At 48.2% G+C, this 24,418-nt stretch overlaps 1 protein-coding gene across 2 annotated transcripts; it reads left to right on the top strand.

The window, feature by feature from the left end:
• The first annotated feature begins 1,222 nt into the window (after positions 1 to 1,222).
• PJA1 (praja ring finger ubiquitin ligase 1) lies at positions 1,223 to 5,888 on the top strand. Of its 2 annotated transcripts, none has more exons than XM_015079789.3 (2): positions 1,223 to 1,375; positions 3,653 to 5,888. In XM_015079789.3, the coding sequence occupies exon 2, from the start codon at positions 3,666 to 3,668 to the stop codon at positions 5,457 to 5,459; it is 1,794 nt and encodes a 597-aa protein (XP_014935275.1). In that variant the 5' UTR covers positions 1,223 to 1,375; positions 3,653 to 3,665; the 3' UTR covers positions 5,460 to 5,888. The 2 variants fall into 2 exon arrangements, with proteins under 2 accessions (XP_014935275.1, XP_014935274.2); XM_015079788.3 differs by having other exon boundaries at positions 1,227 to 1,375; positions 3,325 to 5,888.
• Positions 5,889 to 24,418: the final 18,530 nt, after the last annotated feature.

The following is a 24,418-nucleotide window of genomic DNA, read 5'->3' as shown; positions in this document are numbered from 1 at the left end:
TATTTGATCCATTTACACCATAACAAGTCTGGCTAAGTCTCCCACTATGCTTGCAAACTTTGTGATCTGTCTTCATATTTCTAACATATTTGCCTCATATACTTTGAAATGAATATAGAGTTTACTGACTACATCTTCTCCGTGAATGAAACAACCCATTCTGTTCTCTTTAATGTTTTTTACTTTGAGTTCTTGATTATATTCTGATATTAACATTGCTACATGTCTCTTGCCTTTTTTCGTCCTCGTTTTCTTCTTTTTAAAATGCCTTCTTCCCCTCCTTCCTCTCCTTTCTTTCTTCCTTCAAAATACTTAAAATGAGAATTTGCTTTTTTATAGGCATTAACCCATACTACATACTGATATATTTGGATTTATTCCTGCCCTTTGGTATTTTGCTTTTAAATACCCTTTCTTGTTGCCTGCCACCCCACTTCTGCCCTTTGATAGACTGGGTTTTCCTCTTTGTTCTACATATTGTTTAGTGGCTTGAAGGTTACACATACATCCTATTTGTATTATGTTGTTGCCCCTAATATTTCTCATTCTTCTATGATGCATTTTATTTCCAAGAACAAAACTTTGCTATTGTTGTGAACATGGGGAGTCTTTACATTAGATGTAAATATTAATGATGCTGTGTAAAGTGCAATTTAAAAAAGTAGTTCAGAGTTCAGTAAACTGTACAAATCCAAAAGGTATGGCTATGATATTTTTAAACTGCAATGCAATTACCAGATGGTGAACCCGTATTGTGCTTCATGACTGATCATTTCTTTTGGATAGAGAGGCTTGATTTTGTAATTAACAACAAATTCTACCATAAACAATTAGCAACAAATTCTACCATAAACAGTTCAATTGCTTCAATTACCAGGTTTTAAAAAATTGCAACCCTAGATATAGTTTCACATTTTTAATACTTCTAGTACAAACCATAACATGCAACATAGGATTTGATATATTATTATAATTACTGTTACATGGGAATTAATCAGAAAGAATTTGTAGATTTCATTTCATGAAAAAAAAAAGAACAGAAGGGAATATGGCTAAATGTTTAACATTTGTTACAGCTGGCTGTTGGTTACATTTTTCGCTGTCCTTTTCTGTATCCTTGACGATTTCATCATTTAAAATGAAATAATGCTTTCGGGCCCACCCTGATTTGTCGAGAGCAGCTGCCGCCCCCGCCACATCAAGGGGGCGGGCCCCAGCCGACGCCACAATCACTTCCTCCGCCGCAGTCGCTGCCTGCCCAGCTGCTGTCTGGCGGGGGAGGAGCTGGAGAGCAGGAGCAGCCTCTCTGGCAGTCGTGGCGGTCGGAGGTCCGAGAGCTCTGCTCCTACTGAGAGCGTGCGGGTGTCAGGACTGGGTGAGTGAAAGGCTGTTTATTTCCTCAGTTCATCCAGACGTGGCGGTGGGGCAAGTGGCCGGGCACGGGGGCGAGGATCTAAGGGACCTCTAGCGAACAGATTTTCAGGCTTGCCCCTCGGGAAGGGGTGGGGCGGACGCAGGACCTGACTGCAGAGTGAGGCCTGTGTCCACCGACCTATTTGGGGGCTCCATCTCCGTCCCCCAGCCCCTATCGTGTGGCGCGGCCCCTACTCGAATGGCTTTGATTGCTGTTTGAGAGGGGAGGGGTGGTCGGGGTCCTCTCCTCCTTCCTCCCTTCTGGGTCCCTTTGCAGAACACTCCGTGGCCTTTCTTCCCCCATTTTGCTGTTTGCTGAATGGTAAAACGTTAAGATTTTTAGGTAAATATATTGTTGCCAGGAAAATAATTGTCAGAAAAACAAATTATTTTCAGGGAAAATGAGACCCCCACATGCCCTTTTCTTTTTTTCCCTTTCCCTGGCACATTGGTTTGGATATAATGTTTGAGCTGATAATGTTCTCCTGTCCCTCATTATGACATTGCGGCCCCCTCCCCCTCTCTGTGTGTCGCGTGTGTGGGCAGGACATACACACACATGCACACACGCACATACACATGCACGCAAGCATACATACATACACGCATACACATACACACACAAAACCCTTCCATTGCAGTCCTCTCCCTGCCTCCCCCCATTCTCAAGGTTCTGGCACATCCCCTTCCCCTTGCATGCATGGACACACACATACACACCCTCTTGCACACTGTCACACCCTCCAATGACTTTCCCTGCTTCTCACTGCCTGCCACATACACACCTCCAGAAGCAGCCCCCTCCTGCTTCTGCCTCTGTGTGCTCTAGCAAGCACACACACACACACACACACACACACACACACACCACTTTTGGGGCTACCTTATACCCTGCCTGCCACATACGCACATAAGGATATCCTTTGATTGCTGGATCCTCTTTCATATGCCACTTACATACATATGCACCCACACACTCTTATTCACACAGCCCTCACAAATACTCCCAGCCCTCCTCCCTGTCTGCTACATAGGTGCATAGACAGCTCTCCTTTGCTGGTTCCTGCAGTGGACACACTCACACTCACACTCACACTCACATAAATCCTTCTCCAGGGATGCTATCCCCGCTCCCTGCTAGCCACATTCATGAATATACATATTTCTTTCATTGCTGGCCCCCATTCCACCCACCAGCCACCCGCACATCCCTGTCCTGTGCTGTCCCTCCCATGGATGCATTTGCTCACACTGACATTTCTCCATTGTTGCCTCCCATTTTGACGAACACACACGCAGATCATGGACACCCATATCTAGGGCCACCATACCCTTTCTTGCCTGCCACTGACACAGGAACACACGTCCCTCCAGAGTTTCAGCCGCTGCACACACAACCGTGCACACACATTCTCTTTCTCTCACACTTACACATCCCTCTCCTCTGAAGCCACCCTACACACACCTGTCATTTTTATACCCACATCTGGAATGGGTCTCATTCTGTCTGACACTAATGCCTCTTCCCAATACATCTGTCCTGTCCCCCCTACAAACACAGACCTCTCTTCATTGCATGATTGCTGGTCCCCCCTTCCACCTGCCCTTCTCCTCCTGACAGACACGTAGGCACTCTTGAACATGTGGTGATCTATATTTTTTACCCTATTTCCATTTGCATTTCTCCTGTATGTCTGCAGGGCTCAGAAAAATGCAGACACCCTATAAAATAACCGCAGCAATCTTTCCTCTTCCATGTTGGCATAATTCCACAGGACTTTACCCACCTTGCTAGCATCCAGTCCCCCCCCCCCCCCGCCCACCCATCTTCTGTCAGATTCTCCCCTGGGTCTGGCTTTCCTATAAACCCAGTCTTGTAATCATTTTGCCAACATTAAAAATGTGTTCCAGGTCTACACCTGACAGTCACTGGAATGCTACTTCAGGCCTTAGAAGAAAGTGAAACTAATTTTAAAGGCCCCTTATTCTTTCTGTTACCTGCCTGCTGAAGTGAAAATAGATCTCCCTGCTCCTTTATTCTGAACTGATTTGACTTTCCCATCTCCAAAGCTTGTTCAGGGAGCAGGAGCCTTTCCACTCGAGCCCCAGCTGTATTGGAAACACTCCTAAAAGTCAGAGCAATGGGTCAGGAATCTAGCAAGCCTGTATGGCCCAAGCCATCAGGAGGGTATCAGTCCAATACAGGCAGGAGGTATGGAAGAAGGCATGCTTATGTCAGTTTCAGGCCATCCATGAGCCACCAGGAAAGGATTTCCAGCCAGAGAAAGACGACATCCGAAGTCCCAATGCACAGATCAGCCCCCAGTCAAACCACCAAGAGGAGCCGGTCACCATTTTCCACCACTCGTCGTAGTTGGGAAGACAGTGAGAGCTCGGGAACCAGCCTGAATGTTGATAATGAGGACTACTCCAGGTACCCACCAAGAGAGTACAGGGCCTCGGGTAGCAGAAGAGGAATGGCTTATGGACACGTTGACTCTTTTGGGGCAGATGATAGTGAGGAGGAGGGGGCTGGGCCTGTTGACCGAGTGCCAGTTAGAGGGAAAACTGGCAAGTTTAAAGATGAGAAGCCGTATGACCCAGAGAAAGGGGCAAGGTCTTTGCCTGGGGTGCCCCCACAGTTCTCTAGCTTTAACCGTGATGTGAGAGAGGAGCTTGACAAGGTAGACCCAGCCCCTGTGGTGAGACGCTCTGCTAGCAGAGCAGAGTTCCTGCAGCCAAATAGCATGGCTCCTCAGACGTCCGCTGAAGGCAAGGTGGCAACCACTGGTGACAGCCTGGAGAGGGAGAGACGGGAGCAGAATTTACCTGCACGTCCCATCAGGGCTCCTGTGAGTATTTGTGGTGGTGGGGAAAACACCCCAAAGAGTGCGGAGGAGCCAGTGGTGAGGCCCAAAATCAGAAATCTGGCAAGTCCAAACTGCGTGAAGCCAAAGATATTTTTTGATACTGATGATGATGATGATATGCCACACAGTACTTCCAGGTGGAGGGATTCTGCCAATGCTGATGAAGGCCATGCCAATGGCCGAGGCAGAAGAGGCAGAGTTGAGAGTTTAAGTGGCTTCTCTGAGCCAAAGTACCCTGAGGAGAAGAGGGATGCCAGGAATGACCAAGTGAAGCCGGAAAAGGTGCCAAGACGACGACGAACCATGGCCGACCCTGACTTCTGGACATACAGCGATGATTACTACAAATACTATGAGGAAGACTCTGACAGTGACAAAGAGTGGACTGCTGCTCTGCGTCGGAAGTATCGAGGCCGAGAGCAAAATCTGTCATCCAGTGGCGAAAGCTGGGAGACTCTGCCAGGGAAAGAAGAGCATGAACCTGATCAAGTCAGAGTGAATTCCAGTGCTGGTGCCAGCCCCAGTGCTAGTGCCAGTGCGAACAGCAGTAGCAGCAATGAACTTGAAGAAGTTCGGGGACCACCTCTTCAAGAAGAGGAGCAGGCATCCCCAGAAGAAGGAGAGGTTCCTTGGCTCCAGTACAATGAAAATGAGACCAGCAGCGAGGGGGATAATGATTCTGGTCAGGAGTTTCTGCAGCCAGGAGTATTCATGCTGGATGGAAACAACAACCTTGAAGATGATTCCAGCGTGAGCGAAGACTTAGAAGTGGATTGGAGCCTCTTTGACGGGTTTGCAGATGGGTTGGGGGTGGCTGAAGCCATTTCCTATGTGGATCCTCAATTTCTCACATACATGGCACTTGAAGAACGCCTGGCCCAGGCGATGGAAACAGCCCTCGCGCACTTAGAATCTCTCGCAGTGGACGTGGAGGTGGCCAATCCACCTGCGAGCAAGGAGAGCATCGACACTCTTCCCGAGATCCTGGTCACTGAAGATCACAGTGCAGTGGGGCAGGAAATGTGTTGCCCCATCTGCTGTAGTGAATATGTGAAGGGGGAGGTGGCAACTGAGCTGCCATGCCACCACTATTTCCACAAGCCGTGCGTGTCCATCTGGCTTCAGAAGTCAGGCACCTGCCCCGTGTGCCGCTGCATGTTCCCTCCCCCACTCTAAGGCCAAGGCTCTTCTTTGTCGGTTGATTTTCCCCATCTGAAATCCACAATACTGCAGGAGCCCTCTCAAAATTAACAATTGAAACCAATCAATTCATTAATCCACACCTGTTGATTCCTTGTGATTCTTTCCAATGTGAAAATGGTTGTGTGCGATTGCATTAAAAATCCTATTGTCTCTTAGAGGTTAGAAAAGCAAAACTAAACATTCTAAATGCTACTTGAGATTGCAGTAAAAACATACATTTTCTAACCCGAGTGGAAATAAGTTGCATTTGTCTTCAGTAGAATATGTTGCTGTTAATTGTAATGTCAAGTTGATCTGTTAAATATGTCCAGAAGGCATCATCATTTCTGTTGCATGTTATGGGTTAATGTTCCTGTAATTGCAGTGCTGTAAAAGCTCATTAAAGTTCTTCTTTTGGTTTTACATGGTATAGTGGAATTGTTTGGTTTTGTCTAAAATGGTGGTACCAAGTGACTTTATAATCAGTCCATTGAACTTGCATCAAAAATAGGGTTTGGTGGGGTCTTCTTTTTTCTTTTTCCTTTTTTTTTTTTTTTTTTGGTGCTCCCAAAAGTAGAAAAGCTGGAAGGTCATTGGAAATGCTGACTCCAACAGTGGCAAAAAATTAAGGGTAATGATTTCTAAAAGTAGGAATAAAGTGTGTGATTGTCAAACGACTCTACGGGGCAAAGGTCAAATGGAGAGTACTCTGTCAGTCTATGGGAAGGAAAGAGACAATGAGAAAGCATGGTAAAAATAAAGAACAATGGTAGGAATAAGTCCAAACTGAGTATAGGGGTGAAGGAGTTAAAATCCCCTTTTAGAAAATAGAACCTCTCAGAGCGGGGCTCCTGGCTGGCTCACTCGGTAGAGCGTGCAAGTCTCGATCTTGGGATTGTGAGTTCGAGCCCCATGCTGGGTGGAGAGATCACTTAAAGAAATAAAATCTTAAAAAAAAAAGAAAAGAAACTCTCAGAGGGGATGGGTCCAAAAAAGTTCCAAAATAACAACCTCTGTGCTGATCATGTACCTTAACACAGTGACACAAAAGGAATACAAAAATATATCCGAGACAAGTGCTGTGGCAAATACAGATACCTGCTTACACAGAGTGAACAGGTTTTAGCATTTGGCCATATTGGCTTCCAATCTCTCTTTCTGTCTACAATAAATAGAATTTTTCAGGCACAAGTGAAGTTCCTCACCTGTCGTATTTACCTTCCTTCCTCCACAGAGGTAAGCACTACCCAGGAAATGGTGTGTTTTCTTCTCGTCTGTGTTTTTAGATGTGTGTGTATATGTGTACATATATATGTATATGTGTGTATATATCCATAGCCGGGATAGAATGTTTATGTTTTTTAAGTGGACATGATTGATAGAATGTATGTATCGTTTTGCAACTTGATTTTTTCACTCAACATTGTGTTTGAGATTTAACCATTTTGATGCACATAGCTGTAGTTCATGCATTTTAACTGCTGTATACTACACATTCAGTTGTATGGACCATCACAATTTATCCATTCCCTTATTGGTGGGCAGTTACGTTCTTCCCAGTATTTTGCAGCAATGAATAGACTTAAAAGATGTCTCTCTGTGCACATGTGTGTTTCTCTGGGGGTAGATATGTATATGGAGATGAAACGTCTGGGTCTTTAGGCTTGGAGGTAAAATTTGGGGGTCTTAGCGTTTAAGAATCTTCCTTGTAACTAGATATTGCTGAACTGCTCTCCAAAGTGATTGTACTAATTTATGCTCCTACCGGCAGTTTATGAGAGCTGTTTTTAGCTCCACCAGCCTGGATATTGTTAATGTTCAACCTCACTGGCAATCAGTGACATGTAAACTAACAAAACAGTGAAGCATATTGTGTCCATCAGAAAGCAAGAGTTTTTCCTCATGATAATATCTAGTTTGGGCTGGGGAAAAAGAAATGTAAGTGATAGCAGCCTTTTTGGAGAACAGTTTGGGGGAGTAGCTGTCTTTCACAATGTAAAATGGTGCATGTCTTTCAGCCCAACTCAGATACGTGCTAGTGTGGAACCAATGCTATGCAGCAGTTAAAACTTGTACTGATATGAAAAGATCTCCAAGACCTAATGTTAAGTGAAAAAAAAGTATGTTGTGGAGCAATATGTACAGTCTTCATGTAAAATAAAACCTTACAAAACCTAACTGTATATCATAATACATAAAAGTGTCTGCAAGGCTGCGTACATACCTAACTGATGGCAGTGGTTACCTCTGGGAAGGGACGAGGGGTTGGGGGAAAAGAGTGAGGAAGGGGGCTTTTGATTTTTTTATCTGAAATAATTCATTTGCCTGATTTTTTTTTACAGTGTCACTGTATTTCCATGAGTATTAACAAAATAAGTGAAATTAAAAAAAAATCCCAATTAAAAAAAAAAGAGAGATGATTACTCTCACTGCAAGTACGGAAACAGAGGTTGAGGCCGTCCTGTACTCTGCAAGTGGTCAAGCTGATAATACACACACACACACACACACACACATACACATACACATACACATACACATACACATACACATACACATATACTTTGTCCCCTACATCCATTCTCTGTTCCCCCTTGGCCTTTGGTTGGCACCTCAGCCGACACAGAGATTCGGACGTCTGTGACCTTAGAGGGCTCTTGAAGGGTGGGCTTGTGGTGGTTTGCCTGATGTTAACCCTTTGCTGTGCCCTAACTGGCACCACACCAGGAAGTATGTTAGAAGTACCCTTGGGGCCTGGTTATCTTCCTCCCTGGTCCCTTGCCTAACAGAAGTCCTAATTTCCCTCACAGTTAGTAAATCCACCAAAGGGGACTCCTCTCTGGTGCCTGCAGCTCCCTGCTGGTATTGGAGAAGGCTGTCTATGGAGGGTCATGCTGTAGAGGTAATGCTGTCCTTACTAGGGACAACCACAAGGCCCGAGACCTGGGTCCCAGGCTCTGAGTGGCCTGGACTTGGGCCTCGGGCCTCAATTAAGCACATCCGACACTTGTGCCCAATACCTTTGGTCTGGAGGGAGAGGACATCAGAGGAGTAGGGTCATGGAGCATTTGCTCCTGCGTTACCATGGCGGTGGTGGTGGTGGTGGTGGTGGTGGTGGCTGCAGTGTGGGACCATGCTGAGAGTGCTAGAGGCCAAAAGCTCCTGTGTAGGATGTGGCTGTGTCCCTCTGACACCCAGTTCCCTTTTTCCTGCCAGTTTCTGATTCTCCAGCCTCCCAGACAATTCCCCGAGCTCCCCCATAGCTTTCCAATAAGACTTTCGCTCAAATTAACTAGGGTTGGTTTCTGTCATTTGTAACTAAGAATCCCAGGTGGCACCCTGGCCAACACCATAGCCCACTTTTGTGCCCATGTTTAGCCATATGAAATACCCCAAATGGCAAAGGGTCAGGCAATTTCTGTTTACAAAACGGGACCCATTATTGCTATCTGGAGCCATGGCTCTAGAACAGCAGGCCTCAGGGGCTGCTACACATGAAACAGTCATTTTGAAAAGTGGTTTATTTGGTATGTTCATTAAAGGTGTCACCCACCACACTAGACCTCTTGGTTTCTGGGCTTGTTTCCCGGCTGTGGAATAAATAGCTCCACATTTTGGTCATTGATTTGGAGTCTAAACCACTATATCTTGCAAGACAGCACCCCAGATTCCTGAGGGGGTCCCCCTAGCTAACACTGTCTCAACTGTCATAAGGCCTTTCCCGTTTCTAAGGCACTACCTTCTCTTAGCCCTCTGTTCTGGCTAGATCCTTCTATGTTTGTCCCTGGACCTCTGATCTGAAATGCCCTGTCCAGCCCTGTCAATTTTATCCATGCTTTAAAAAGTCCTGTTCATGTGCCAGCTCCTGAGAACAATGTTCTCTGACACCCCTGGCTCCTCCACTCTGTGTCCCATCTCTGTGAACCCTTGAGGTCAGAAGCTATTATTTCTGAGTCATTTCCATAGGCCTGGCATTCAGTGCTTGTCTCAGATGCATTCAGCAACGCTGGCTGACAGGATGGATGAGTTCCTCTCCCAACGTAGGCTTAAGGTGGGGGACGTGTTTGGAGAGCTCAGGAGAAACCATGGGGTCCTGACCCAACCAGGTGCTTCTGAACCAGCCTTACCCTACTCCCAACCCCCAGCTTCTGCAGGCCCTGGCACCCCTCCTCCTCTCCTCTTGCGACCCTCTATCCCATTTTCTGTTTGGCCTGCTGAGCCCCCAGTATTTCAGAGACTGTTCTCAGGCCCAGGGCCTGTGTCTAGGAAATGATGCTCATCTTGACGATGGAGAAATATGTGGCAACTGGCCTCAGTATATCTCACTTTGGCCTGGGTTGAACCTCTGACAAACATGGAGCTGAGAGGGTGTTTGTCCATCAGTCACTGGCCCCAGCTTCGGATGAGGCCCAGTGTGGAGCAGGCTTTCAGTCTGCTTGGCATTGTCATCTGCACAATGGGATTTTGGTGCTAGGCCTGTTGCTGCAGGTTTCTGCTGCCCCCTGCATGTCTCACATCCCATTTCCTTCTTCCAGACTTTATTATCCTAAAACATTAGTGGGGCTTCATAATCCCTTACATTTGGATAAGATTTTCCCCAGACCCCTTCACATTTAGGGATGTTACTGGACCCTCCCATTCACACTGAAAGGTGAACGATAAGGACACTGAGGTTCAGGAAGGTGGAGACAGCTCTGAAGAGATGGAAAGAGTATGTCTGCTTGGCAAGGGAGGGCAGCAGCTGTCCCAGCCCCAGTGTGGTGAGGAGTGGGTAGGGGTCTGGTCCTCAGCCCAGGCTGGCTCCAGCTAGACGCTGTTCAGGTGCTCTGGTCATAGGCATCACAGGCTGCCAGCTACTGGGAAACTCTGAAGGCCCAAGGGGCACACACTAAAGGCCCAAGGGGCACACAGACAAGAGGGTACCAGGCGTTTGGATGGGAAGAAGAGGAGAAACGAGACACACAATTGTAAAGGGGTTCTTCCACAGGACCGGGGGACTAGGAGACAGTAACTACTTATAGTTGGAGGAATGTGGCTGAAGCATAGCCCAGGGGCCAGCCTGAAAGAAGGTGGGGACTGGGCACCAAATGCATGAAGACACATCTCTATGGACCCAGGGGAACCAAGCCCAAGGCACTGCTCAGCCCAGGCCATACTTGCATTCAGCAAACAACATTCCTGCCCACTCTGTAGTCAGAGCTGAGGTTTCAAGAGTTGACTGGTTTAGTTCAACAAATATTTATTGACCTTCTGCCTTGTGGTGTATTGGACTCTGGAACCTGCAAGAGATGAATGAGGCTTAGTCCTTCCCTCAAAGAGCTCATAGTCTAGTGTAGGAAACAGATTTATAAAGAGAGGATTGCAAACTTATGTGGCAAGTGCGACATGGAGGCAGACACGAGGTGACCTATAAGCAAAGAGCCCAGCTGGCTGTGCTGGGAAGGGATGCTTGTTGGAGGCATCCTGGATGAGGCCACTCTGAAGGCATGAGTAGGCATTGGCCAGGTGAAGAAAGGGAAGGAGGGAGGGTAATATGGGCCCTTTGAAACATCTATCAGTGAGAGTGTCAATTGGTTTGTGTGAAGGGCTCTTCAGTGAAATGTATTAGCATTTGAAATCTGCACATCCTCTGACCCAGCAATTTCACTAGTGGAGTTTCTCTTACATGAGCAAAAGCACAAGGTTGTTTGTACAAGGATATTTATTGTTGCATTGTTTGTAGTAGCAAGAGACTAGAAAGCATTTCCATATCAACCACTAGCGGCCTGCTTAAATAAATTATGGCACAGCCATAAGATGCTTCACTAGACAGCCTTTACCCAGATAAGGCGGATCCACAGCTACTGCCATGTAAGAATATCCAAAAACCAAGAAGTTATAAGAGGGAGGCATAGAACAGTGAGGACAGTGACCATGTGTGTTTCACAAGAGATACATGCACATCTGTGCTCACTGGTACATAGAATGTCTCCGGAAAGATATACAAGAAACAGGAGTTGAGGTCAGGGGTAAGAAGCCTTGCTTTTTACTGTGTGCCCTTTTGTCCCTTTGGAGTTTTTGTGAATTAGATTTTTTTTTACCACGTGTAAACATGATCAATATATAGGGAGAGAAAGAGAGAGGGAAAGGAGGGAAGGAAGGAGGCAGGAGGGCAGAGACTTCAGGCAAATGGAATGGCATGAATAAACGCATGGGGGATGAAATAGTATGGCATGTGTGTATGCCCCCTGGGAACAAGAAATATTGACACAAGCAGGCCCGATGGGGAGAAGAGGAACCACACTTCAGCTTGCCTCATGAGGACATGGTGTGGAGGCTGGAGGGTGGCCCAGCACCCAGAGCAGGTTCACTATCAGCTCAGGTATGTAAAAAAGATCTCCAGATTATATATATGTATAACGGATTATCAGGAAATCTACCATCATGTTAGCTAACAGTGGTTTTCTCAGTGGTGGGATTACAGGTAATTTTAATTATCTCTATGTGTTGAGGACATTTCTCAAATTTTCTTCAACAAGCAGGTGATCTGGGAGAAAAAGTATAAAAATTGGAATGTTACTGGAACACTGATTCAAGCCTCTCAAGGCTGGCTCTTCCTGAGGGAAGCCAGGCAGGCCCTTGTCAGCGGCAGAATGGCCAAACAGAAAGAACACGGCATTGGTGGAGTCCAAAGACATTCATCTGAAACAGTTTCCATGCTAATTAACTGTCAGTGGTGAGCAAGGCACATACCCTCTCTCAGTCTTGGTTTGCTTATTTATAAAATGGGCCAAAAGAACCCCTCTCTTACAGGGTGCTTGGAATGAACAAATGAAGTAACAGATGGACAAAATACACGAGAAAAGCCTAAGGTGATGGTTGTTGTTGGTTGTTACCATTCCCCCTGGCTCTTTTTTTTCTGGGCTGGAGCAGCAGGAGCCCAGAACTCAGAAGCAAAACCACTACTCCCTGGGTGGAAAGAATCCCCCCACCCCGCACACACATCACACACACACACACACACACACACACACACACACACACTCATCGATCTCTCTTCAGCAATGTAGCAAGGCTGACTCCGGATGCCTGCCCCCGGTCTGCAGAAAAATACTTAGCGGGAGTCCAACATTCCCTTTGGAAGTGGAGTGCAGCAAGATAGGGGAGGAGGAGGAAGCAAACTGTTTGCTATTTTTTTCTGTGCAATTGACTCTGCCGCCGAGGCCCTTTGCTCACCGCTGTCTGTGTGCACAGATGGCGGCTGAGCCCCTCCTGGTGAAGGGCTTGGCTTCCTGTTGAGTATGCCCACCCCATTCAGGCCCGCTGAGGAATGTGGGCTGGTCCCGGCTGGATGGGCTCAGTGTCTGCCCTGGCCCCTCCCCAAGCCCCGGCCTGACCCCTCCTCAGGCCTAGATGAAGGAGCTTCTGTGTCTTGGGGCCCGGCCTGATTAGATATGGCTGCCACATTGACTCCTCCCTTGCAGGCTGGGCACTGGAGGAAGAAAAGTGCAAGAGTCCTCCCAGCTAAGAGAGTGGCTGGCCTCAGAGCCCATCTGACTCTGTGGGAGGAGAAAGCTGCTGCCAGTCTCTTTGTTCTAAGTGGAGGTGTCCCAGACTGCCAGGTTCAGGCCGAGGAGGGGTGAGGGCTTCTATGGGCCCAGTCCCCAGAGTTGTCAAGAGAAAGTCCAGAGCATATATATGAAGATATATATGCTTTTGCTCTTCTCTGCATTTTCTTTTTCTTTTTTTTTTCTTTTTTCTTTTTCTTTTTCTTTTGCTCTTCTCTGCATTCAAATTGCTGCTTGACTACTTATTGGCTCTTGGCCCTAAGTGAGTCACATCACTTCTCTGAACCTCAGTTTCCTCACGAGTAAAATGAGTATGATAACCTTATGGGACTGCTGTGAAGAGAACACGAGGGAGTAGTGCAGTGGCAGTACATAAGAGACACTCTACAGTGGCATTTCCTTCCTATATTTATTAAACACTTCCTTTTGTGGAGCACAGGAGCATCCAGAAGTGACCAAGATGGTCTCTGCCCTCAAGCAGTCTCAGGGGTTGAAGTCCCCTTCACCTTTAGTGCAGCTTAACCTTGGGCTCTGCTTCTGACCAGGGGATTCTGGCCTGTCCCTGAGACTCTGTCACTGCTCAGATTAGATGTCTGAGGCCCAGGCTTCTTTTTGCGGGCACAGGCTCTGTAGCCTCAGCCTGGCAGCTAGAGCCCACAGCCTAAAGACAATCCTCCCTGGGCAGCCTGCCAGCCTGCTACCAAATACTTCCAGAAGCATATCATGCAATTTTCACAATAGCTCTACAATGAAGGTGTTCTAATCACTAGTCTCAAAGACACATGCTTTCAAGTCCCAGTGCTGTATTATTTCACTTGCTTTTCAACCCTGGTCTAGTGCCTTAACCTCTCTGTGCCTCAGTTTTCTCATCTGTAAAATGGGTGTTAAATAATAGTAGCTCCCTTTGAGGGGAGCAGTTAAGGTAGTGAAACGGTGCCTGATGCATATTAAGCTCTCAATTATTGTTAACTGCCATTCTTAGGAAGCTAAGGCTAAGAATGGAAAATGACCTACTTGAGGTTACATGACTAGACAGTGGCAGAGCTAGAGCTGTTACCCTGGACGTCCTGACAGTGACTACTCTGCCACACTTTGCTTCCTCCCCTCTGGATTTCCAGATTCTGTGCCTGGATTTCCTATGACAAGCCTCTGCCAGCTAATCAGGACTCTGTTGGATTTCCCATGCTGATTTCTTGACAGGGCCATTCTAAGGGCCTGCTGCCATATTCTTGCAATCTGACCCCTTGCCTCCTAGGCAGGCCTCCCTCTGGGTTCCTATAATTTGGTCTATCATCGGGCCCTGCCTCACTCCACACTTTAAATAATAAAACTAACAATGCTAATATAGAATATTGTGCTTGCACCTTAAAATATTGACATATTCAATCCTTACAGGTAGCTGCTATCCTCACCCCCATTTTCCATGTGTGAAAACTAAGACACAGAGAGGGGAGCTTGGGTGGCTCAGTCGGTTAAGCATCCGACCTCAGCTCAGGTCATGATCTCACGATGGTTCATGGGTTTGAGCCCTGCGTCGGGCTCTGTGCTGACAGCTTGGAGCCTGGAGCCTGCCTGCTTCAGATTCTGTGTCTTCCTCTCTCTCTGCCCCTTCCCCCACTCCCGCTCTGTCTCTCTCTCAAAAATAAATAAACATTTAAAAAATTTTTTTTAAATAAATAAAAAAGAAAAAGAAAACTAAGGCACAGAGAGATTAAATGATGTGCTGAAGGGAACACAGCTCTAAGTGTTCTAAGAATTCAAACCCAGGCAGGCTAGCCACAGAGTCACTGCTCTTAACCATTACTCTCTGTAAGGAACACTTTTAGAAGCTGGCTGGTAGTTAGTTAGCCCTATCCCTCTGCACTGAGCCCAGGCACATCGGACACAAAACTTACGGGAGCAAAAGCCAGGTCAGATTTCTTCACAGTTGAATCGTCAATGGCTAACACATTCCCTGGCACATGGTAGGTGCTTAATAAATCATTGTTGAATGAGTGAATGAATGAATGAAACTAAAACAGGGTGGGGCCATGAGGAGGGAGAGAAGAGACAGATTGGAGAGATAAAAGGGAAAACTGAGCAGATTAGGACACTGATCCAATTGGGGGTATGAGGAAGTCTTGTATGACTCCCAAGATTTTGGCGTTTGGGTCACTGGATGATGAGGTCATTTACTGAGATAGGAGCTCTATAGGAGGGCCAGAAAGCAGGGGTGGAGAGAGCAGCATTGATGAATTCAGTTTAGGATGTGGAGTTTGGGAACCTTTGGAGACATGCAAGGGGATGTCCAGCAGTCTATTGGATACAAGGCTTGGAGCTTAGAAGAGGCATTTGGGTCTCCAGCTCAGCCCCCTCCCATTGCCCTGCCCCCTCCAATCACTTGAAACCTCTGGCCTAGCGGCCTTTACTCTTCCTACTGGGAAGGAAAGGAAGGAATCTTTGATCGTGGGAATGGGGGGGGGGTGCTTTTCTAAACCAAACAAACGCATACACAGTGCCTGCTTGTTGAGGATCAGCTTGCCTGGCTCTTGGCACATGTAGGCTGGCTTCCAGGGCAGACCCCCCTCCCACCACCCGCCGGCCCCTGCCGCCTGCTCCCTGCCAAGGTGAGCTCTGACAGGGCGACTTGTCATCTTTTCAACACCTCATTTTTCCCTCCTTACTCACTGCCCGGGGAGAGGTCCTTCCTGTTTGCACACCTCAGGGGCTACGCCAGGAGGAGGAACAAAAACAGCCTTCATGGTGCAGGGGGAAGGGAGGGCAAAAGGAGAGCACTGAGGGGAGAGGACGAGAGGGAAGAGCTGGAGGAGAGAAGGGGGAGGAAGAGAATGTTGGGGACCCAACTCCTGTCTCCCCTCCACAGGCCCATCTCTCTCTCTCTCTCTCTCTCTCTCTCTCTCTCTCTCTCTCACACACACACACACGCGCGCGCGCGCGCGCGCGCACACTCACGCACACTGCACAGTGCACTCAATGTGTCCTGGAACTGGGGAGGCTGATTCCCAGGTCCACCCAAAGTGGTCAGGATCCCAGCTGTGTGTAGAAACTAGCTATCCTGTCTTCCCTACCTCCAGCCCAGGCTTGGTTTAGGGTTGCCCAGCCCAGAAACCCTGCTCTGCCCCATCCGCAGCCAGCCAAGGCCCAAGGGCTCCTTTCCCAGCTCCCCCACCCTTTTTCTCTGAGTGCGCAGCTGAGTGGGTCTGCACCCCCTGGCCCCATGCCCAAGGCTCCTGGAGCCCCCAACTCCCGCTCCGGGGAGGACCCCTCCTGGGAGCCCCGCCCCCGTCAGCGGCAGACCCGCAGGTAATCCCCTCCCCCTTCCTGCCCCCGCAGCTCCAGCCCCTTCCAATTAGCGTAGTCTCGGATCCCCTCTGCTGGGAACTGCCCTCCCTCTTGCTCCCTCCCCCACTCGGCTCCCACGTGGGGAGCCCGGCTCCCAGGCCTGGCCGCCCCATTCACAGCGCCCTCCGCCATTGTCCGCGGCCTGTCACTCACGCATTGCATTAGCATTTCTAAAGCCCACTTCTCTTAGTCGCTGCTTTGGCCCAGCCCAGGCAGTGGAACTTAGCCCTATAGAACAGCTAACAATTACAACTAACCTTCAAGAGCACTTTAGAGTATATAATTCACATTTCTATATAGCCATTTAATTTACTTCTCACAACAGCCCTTAGCGGTGGGACACTGACATCCTGAGAAGTTCGGTGAGTTGTCCAAGGGTCACAAAGTAACTTCTGAAGCCAAGATTTCAACTCAGGTTTGTCTGCTGCCAAAGGCCACATTCTTTCCACTAAACCACCTTGCCTCTTTGTCAGGCTGAGCTTGCTTCTGCTTGACTGGGCTTTCTTAAAAGATGGGCATGATGGCTTGATGCTCCTGGGGAGGGAATGCTGGATTCAGCCTGCTGGGGACATTCTGGGTGGTTTCTCTGCTAACAAGAACCCAGGGATTCAGAGGCGGTTACTCCTTCAGGCCACCACCTGGAGAACAAAGCCTGGCCTAAAAGGCCAAAGGCTCCAGAGCCATATGCCAGGTTCACATCCCAGCTTTGCCACTTGGCAATGGGTTGGCCTTAGGTTAATGACTTAACTTCTTTGTGCCTCAGTGTTCTCTACAGTGAGGAGGACAATAATGGCACCTACCCCGTAGGGTTGTAGTGAGCATCAAGTGAGTTAATATGCGTAAAGGACATAGAATAGTGCCTGGATAGGACTATATGAATCACTTGGCATTGTTATATGCTCATCCACAATTCCCCTGGAGTCAGGGGCAGCACAGTATGAGCAGAGAATAGCTGTGTTATCAGACAGCCTACGATTCAAATTCTGGCTCTGCCATTTACTAGCTGTGTGACTTTGGATAAATGCCCTACACTCTCTGGGCTTCAGCTTCCTCAGCAGTAAAATGGAGATAGTAAAGGTGCTCACTTTCCAGAGTTGTTATGAAGATTAATATTTGCATAAGTGTCTTCTGAAAAGGTAGAATACTACAGACACTGTATGCTTTACAAATCATTATGAATAATTCTGTTCAAGATCCTATTCAGCATCTTTACATCCTTTGCCTTTTCCTGCTTCACCTCTGACTCAGGGTTGCCTCTCACCCCTCCTGGGTTCCAGTTACTTTCCCATCTCTGATCTACTCCTAGACCATATTAGATGAAGCATTTTCTGAGCTTCCCCATTGACACTGAACATGCAGAAGATAGGCAGAGGACAAAAGAAAAAATAGCCAGAGGACACAGGAATCTCCATGTTTGTACCTCTGTTTTCCTCTGGGTGGGGAAATAACCTCTCACATGTGCTCAATACAAAGTCCGTTCCCACCTAGTAGTTAAGGCATGGGACCCTCCCCCACAACCATTCTGGGCCACAGTAGGGCAGGGCAGACTGTTTAGTCCCACCTTACCAGTGTGGGGGTGGGGGTGTGGGGGGATGGAAGGTGGGGAGTGGGTTGCCAAGTCTCAGAGAAAGGAAGGATTTTGCCTTTAGCTTCCATAGCCAGGAGCTTAGACCAAGGCTTGAAACAATGCCCTCAGGGGTAGTGTCCAAGCAAAATGGACCTGGTTCTGTGTTCTGGTATCCATTTGCAAGTTTTACACCTACAGGCACTTATGTTAGTCCATCTCACCTTCATAAACAAAGCCTTGAATCACCAAAGAAAAGTCATGTCATGAACTGGAAGTAGAATACCTATTTTAATTCTGTAGACATTTGACCTTGGTGATAAGAAGGTCACTTTACCCCAATGATGACTTTAAGCAGTCAGTATGTTCTTTAAAAGAATCATGTGGATAGGTTGGCATTGTTCCAGTTGGGTTATAACTAGTCAAAATCACTTGGAAACTCCTTTGTTTCCTCAAATCTCAGGCTCAGAACCCTAGTAAAAACATTTCCCTAATGACTATAGGGTGTCACTTTAGGCCAGTGACTCTGCTGGGCCAGGAGATGGGGTGTGTGGAGGGGTGAATTATAGAATTCCCAAGGGTATGTGTAGTTGGTTGAAGCATATTCAGTATACTTGTTTTCCCCCTAGTGGTCTGACCTCCAGAAAGTCAAGCTTGTATCAAAGTCTTTTGGGTTGGTATGGGTACAGAGAACACAGAGGGGGATGTGCATGAGTGAAGCATGAGAAACTTTGAGCCAGCTGATTTCTCTAAAAAGGTAAAAACCGACTGCCTGGTCCACCACTTCTCAAACTGCTCCTATTATTGGAAAGATGACCTGACTCTATTTGCACAGATTTAGAGGTATGTGACAGTCCCAGGCCAAGTCCCAGCATCCACTTGTCACGAGGAATGAGGGGCCAAGCTCCTCATAACCAGGGATATTTCCAGAAGAGGCAGTAGAGACCACAGATTTACATCCTGAAGAAAGGGGGGCTCTACCAGTGCTCATCCTGTTTCTTGAGTGCTTCACCACTTCCTGGACTTCGTCTCTACTGATAATTAGGTACTGTGGGCATGTAGGGGAGAAAAGTAGGGGCATGTGGGAGTAGAATGTTCAAGGTGGAAGGGTCTTTAGGCCAGCCTTCTCAGTGTAATATCCCGAGAGGACGGGGAGTTTACTCACAATCACTAGAACTTGGCATCAGCACCAAGAGTAGAACTCTGGTTGCTGAACTCCCAAGTCAGCATCTGTTTCATCTCCTCCACACAATGCACCAACTCTACCCTGGAGTTATTCCACTTATCCTCTGTGCTCAGGGTTCCTCTGGGCCCACACTTCGCTTCTGGATCGGTGCTATTTAATACTGCAGCCACTCACCACCTGTGCCCGCTGGGCGCTTGACGTGTGCCTAGGTGGAATTGAGAGAAGCTGGGGGTGAAAAATACACACTGGACTTGGAAGATTGAGTGTGGAAAAAAGAAAGGAAAATATCTCATTAATAGTTTTTATGTTGGCTACATGTTGATACTCTTTTGGATACGTTGAGTGACATAAAATATATTATTAAAATTGCTTTCATGTTTCAAAACACTTGTTTAACTTAGCTACTGGAAAATTCCATATGTGGCTTGCGTAATATTTCTATTAAACAGCACTGTGCTAAATCTCCAGCAGACACAATGAGGTTGTCAGTTCTGAAGCGAGGCCTGGACAGGGCAGGTAATGGAGGAAGGTGTCAGCAGGTGTCAAGAAGCCAAGTCCCAGATTGACAGCAGGAGGGCTAGTGAGCCCAGCATCGGCCATTGGACAGGAGTTGGGCAGTTGGGTGGTATGTGGTAAGGAGGCTCTGATGGGAAGGCCATGGAGACGGAGCCACAGGGCATGGGGCCGGGAGGCCTGACTGCAATCCAGGGAAGACTGGGAGAACAGGGCAGTAGCCCTTGAAAGCAGTGATTGTATGCTTGAGGGCCCACTCTGTATACTGGGCTGAATTCCAGTTCTGCCACTTGCTAGCTGTGTGACCTTGGACAGATTACTTAACCTCTGTTTCTCAGGTTTTTCATCTGTAAAATGAGAGTAATGTTAAGAGTTCCTATGGCACAGGATACATGTAAAGCTCTTGGAACAGTGCCTGGCACATAGTCGCTACTCAAACGCTGTTAGCTATCACTATTATTATTACATGTCGGGGAAGCAAGCTGGGACCATTCCCCTCTTTGGGCATCCTTCCTCATTCCTAAGATGGGCCCAGACTTACAGGGCTAGCTGTTGGATTTGGGGTACCAGGCAGAGAGGTATGAGTTGATGTGAGACTAGTTGCAGATGATGTTGACCCCCAAGCCAAAGGTTCGGGTGATGCTTCAGCTGAAGTTGAAGATCAGGGGCCTGGGTGGTGGCTCTGTGACCACAGCTGTGGTCACAAGAGGCTGCAGGCCCAGGAAACCAGGCAGCTCAGCCCAACTCAGGTTCCCACTGCCCTTTCTGGGACCATGCCTAGATTTGAGAGGATTTGTCCCAGCCCTGCCATGTATAGGGATTCTGGGCCTCGGCGCTGCAAGGAAAAATCACGTGGAGACAATATAAATCCCTCTGCCTATAACTTAAATAACAAACCCCAGTTCTTGCTACAAAGTAAGAAGCAACATTTAACTGCTCCAAATGCTGCCGTTTTCTGTTTGTACTTGTCTCTAGGCTTAGAGAGCTTGTGGAGGCAGACACAACACTCCATTGATATTCTCAGTCATGCCCAGTGGTTGAGTTCTTCTTCCCCCTGATAATGGGGTTTCAGCCTGTGTTCAGCCCTGGGGATAGTTGAATCCCAGAAAGTATGTCCTGTTCCCCTCCCTCCTCCTCCACCCCATGATGTCTGAGGCCCTGCAAAGAGGCAAGCACAAGTGTCAATAGTAGACTTGGAACAAAAAGGATTTAGGAAATACTTTTTAATATCAGGCCTAATCCAGTGAGGTGTGAGACACTGGAATAGGAGACCCAGTGAGGCTGAGATGATCCAGTCTGAAGAAGGGAGTGATTTCTGGTTTCCCCATGGCTGATATTTCCCCTGAACTTCAGAAGTGGGAGAGAAGACTTGCCCATCTGTTTGGAATTTACTGCAAGAAAAAAGAGAGATGGGGAGGGAGGAAGGGAGGGAGAAAGAAAAAGAGAGAGAGAAAAGAATGAGAAGGATGTGAGTGTGAATGTGTGTGTGTTTGTGTGTGTGTGTGTGTGTGTGTGTGTGTGTGTGTGTGTGTGAAAAAGGGAGAGAGAGAAAGAACTGAAAGACAATTCATCCTCTTTGGCCACCATCTCTCCAAACCTTTTCCATAGCATTGATCCTTACCAGCATTAGCATGAATACCAATAGTCAGGAATTTTCAAAGCCCCCTGGGGCAAGGGCTTTGAGCAGATAATGTGCCATTGGTTATTGCCCGGCTGGTAGTCTTAATGGTAGAATGAGATTTGGCTAGTCCTCTAGACCCAAGTAGCAGAGCAACAATCACCAGATGCTTCTAGAAAGGGTGTGTGTGTGGGCACATGTGTGTGTGTGTTTGTGTGTGTGTTGGGGGGACATCTCCAGCCAAGCCCTATCAGGAGCCCACAGGCCACCCAGAGACAGCCTCAGGCTGTCCTCTGGGGGGTATGGGTGGAGATGAGGGCCAGAGCAGATTTGACAAGGTGACAGGCAGATCAGAGAGGAGGGAGGAACTGAGCTGAGGCCATAACAGGCTGGGCACAAGACTCATGGTTCCCTTGAGAAGGCCTAGCCAGGGGCAGGCTGGAAGCTCTGTTGCCAGAAACAAGGCCATTGGCCTGGTAACCTAAGCCCAGGTGCTCACCATGTGACCACTCTGCCCACAATCAATTGTAGGTGTTGGAGGCTAGCCTGGGCAAAGTGGTGTGGGGGATATTAGTAGAAACCTCCTTGTAGGGGGCTATGGTTGCCAAGCAAATTCAGAGACTTTCAGACTTCAAAGAGATCCTGTGCCCAGACCTTAGGTTTGAGTTGGGGTGAGACAGAATGGGAGGGGTGGGGAATCTGCTTTCCTACAAAATCAGAATACTGACAAAGGGGAGCAATGTGAAATGAAGGAGGCATTGGATGGGCAGCTGGGAGGCCTCCGTTTTAGATGACTTAGTTCAGAGTCTGATCCATGGTGAGGCCCTGAGCAATGACTTCCCCTCTCTGGGCCTCAGAGTCTCTATCTCTGAGTGAGGGAGCCAGGCTCCATGATCTCTAATGCCAGTCTGATTAAGTCAGGACTCACTGAGTCAAGTTATATAGATTCTATTTATGACTGCAGACATTTTAAAATCCTTTACATCTGAGACTCAGTGGGACCTCCCAGAGCACACTCCCCTCCCTGCAGTAACTGCCCAACCTCAGATAGGAATCTTCACGAAATTATCTTTAGGGGCAGGGGTGAGCTGTGCCCCCACCTCTTCCATCTCACCTGCACCTCTGGAAGTCCTTCCTGTGTCTCCCTTTTATCCCTTCTGTACGTTAGGGCTCGCCTGCAAGTAGTGTCTCTAGGGTCCCATTTTTAATTTCTTTTGTTTCCCCCAACCAAGGAGAGGAAGAATCTGACTGCACATCTGTTTGGAATTTGTGGGTGGGGGTAGGGAAATGAGGCAGCTTATTTCTCTTGCACTCCATGAGTTCCAGGCTGGGGAGAACCGGTGAGAACCAGGGTCTCCCCCTTCCCCCTCCCACTCCCCATGGTCCTTGTCAGCTGCCTTCTCGGCCTGTCTCATCTCTGAGACAAACAAACAATCAGGAGGCAGACCTGAAACCTTGTGCTGAGGCGGCAAACAGCGTGGCCGGGCTCCGGCCTTAATGGGCCCCAGCCTCAGCCTGTCTGCTCCCTCCCGGCCTGCCTGCCTCCAATGTGTTTCTGATTTGTACTCAGCTAGCGGCTCTGCCACGCTGAATGTGGCAGCTGCCTCAGCCCCGCCTCTCAGTGATCCAGGGGTGGGAAGGTTGGGAGAAGACAGAAGCTTGGTGTAGAGGCTGTGGCAGGAACTTCTGAGATGTATACGCAGACATGGCCGGGGGAAGGGGGTAGGAGTAGGGATGGATTTCATCTGGCTATAAACAAACATGCTTCTCATTTAGGGACCTATGGGTACCAGTCACTGGATCCCCCTTACCCACTTTCCAGGGGGCAGGCAGAGTGAGCATGGGGATGGGGATGCTTGGAAAGTAGAATGGGCCTCTTTCAAGGAGTGCCACTCTCAAAAAGTAGTGGGGATTTTCTGAGGATGGGAAAGGCAGAGGTGGGCATGAAGAAAATGAAGTTCCAAGAATTCTTGCCTCCAGAAAAGGCATAAGGGTATGGAGACAGGAAGTTCTGTCTGCAAAATCACGGTGCAGCAGAGGCCAGGGAGTGCAATATTTCTGACTCCCCTCTCCCAGTCCTAAAATGGGAGAGTTCTGGGTGTCACAGGGCCATTTACCGTACAGTCTCTTTATTCCAGGGAACAGGTGACCATCAAGAAGGTAGTCCCTGGGCCTGGATGGCTTGGCCCTGGGGCACTAAGGGAGGGCATCATGTCATCTTTGCTCGTTTGCCTTGCACACCTGCCCTTACTTACGCATGGGCGCTTTCTCGCACATTTGGGTTAAACGTCATGGCACGTTTTCCTTTGCCCTTTCGGCCTGGCCCTCTGTTTAAAGATACTACCTATATGTTCCACTATGCTGAGGGGGCCAGCTGAGGAAATGAAGAAGTGGGCCACTTTTGGTCAAAGTAGTTCGGAACCTTCTGATGAAATCGGTTTTCTTTATCGTTTGTCCCACATCTTTTGCAGGCCCTTAAGCCACTGTTTGCTGTCTCAGGGATTGCTTTATCCCTGGAATTAGGGCTGAGACTGGAGTCAGGGTCAGAGTTGAATGGAAACAACTGGCTTCACTATGTAGATAGAACCAGGGTGGGTGGAGACATCCCTTAGACTCTGGCCCTGACAGTTGTCCAACCATTGCTCTCTCAGCCTGGACCCAGCCTACAGATTGGACGTGGTGGGAAGCTGGGCAGAGAAGGTACTGGGGTGCTAGGCCAGCTGGGTGAAAAGGTAATGGGCCATGGAGAACCTTGGGTTCTGTTCACAGAGGAAATCCCTGTGTGCTGATGGGGCCAGTCGGGGCTGCTGAGACAAGACTATGCTCCATCCTTGCGGCCTCCTTTCCAGACCCCCATTCATGGGAGTGTGGGAGGTGGCGGGAGCAGAACATCCTCAGGAAAGCAGCCCCTGGGACCCTGTGGCTTTGTGGCTATTCATTCCTCCTCCTGCTTTTTCTTAAGCCCTAAATGTTTGTCACAGTGTCTAGCCAGTTCCAGTTATGTAAGCAGTATTGTGTGTTAACAAGAAAAATATCCATTGGTGGTGTATGGAATCCAATGGCCTTTGGCCCTCAAGCCACCCAGTACTTCCCTTGTAGCTGATGCCCGGCCCTGCTGTGAGGTGAGGAATGGAGACTGTCTTCACAACCGTTGCCTCTGTCACACAATGGAACATGTATGCT

Source organism: Acinonyx jubatus, chromosome X, assembly GCF_027475565.1.
Source record: "Acinonyx jubatus isolate Ajub_Pintada_27869175 chromosome X, VMU_Ajub_asm_v1.0, whole genome shotgun sequence".
Taxonomy (NCBI): Eukaryota; Metazoa; Chordata; class Mammalia; order Carnivora; family Felidae; genus Acinonyx; species Acinonyx jubatus.
The sequence above is the reverse complement of the archived record's forward strand: the minus strand, read 5'-3'. Positions and strand labels throughout refer to the sequence as shown.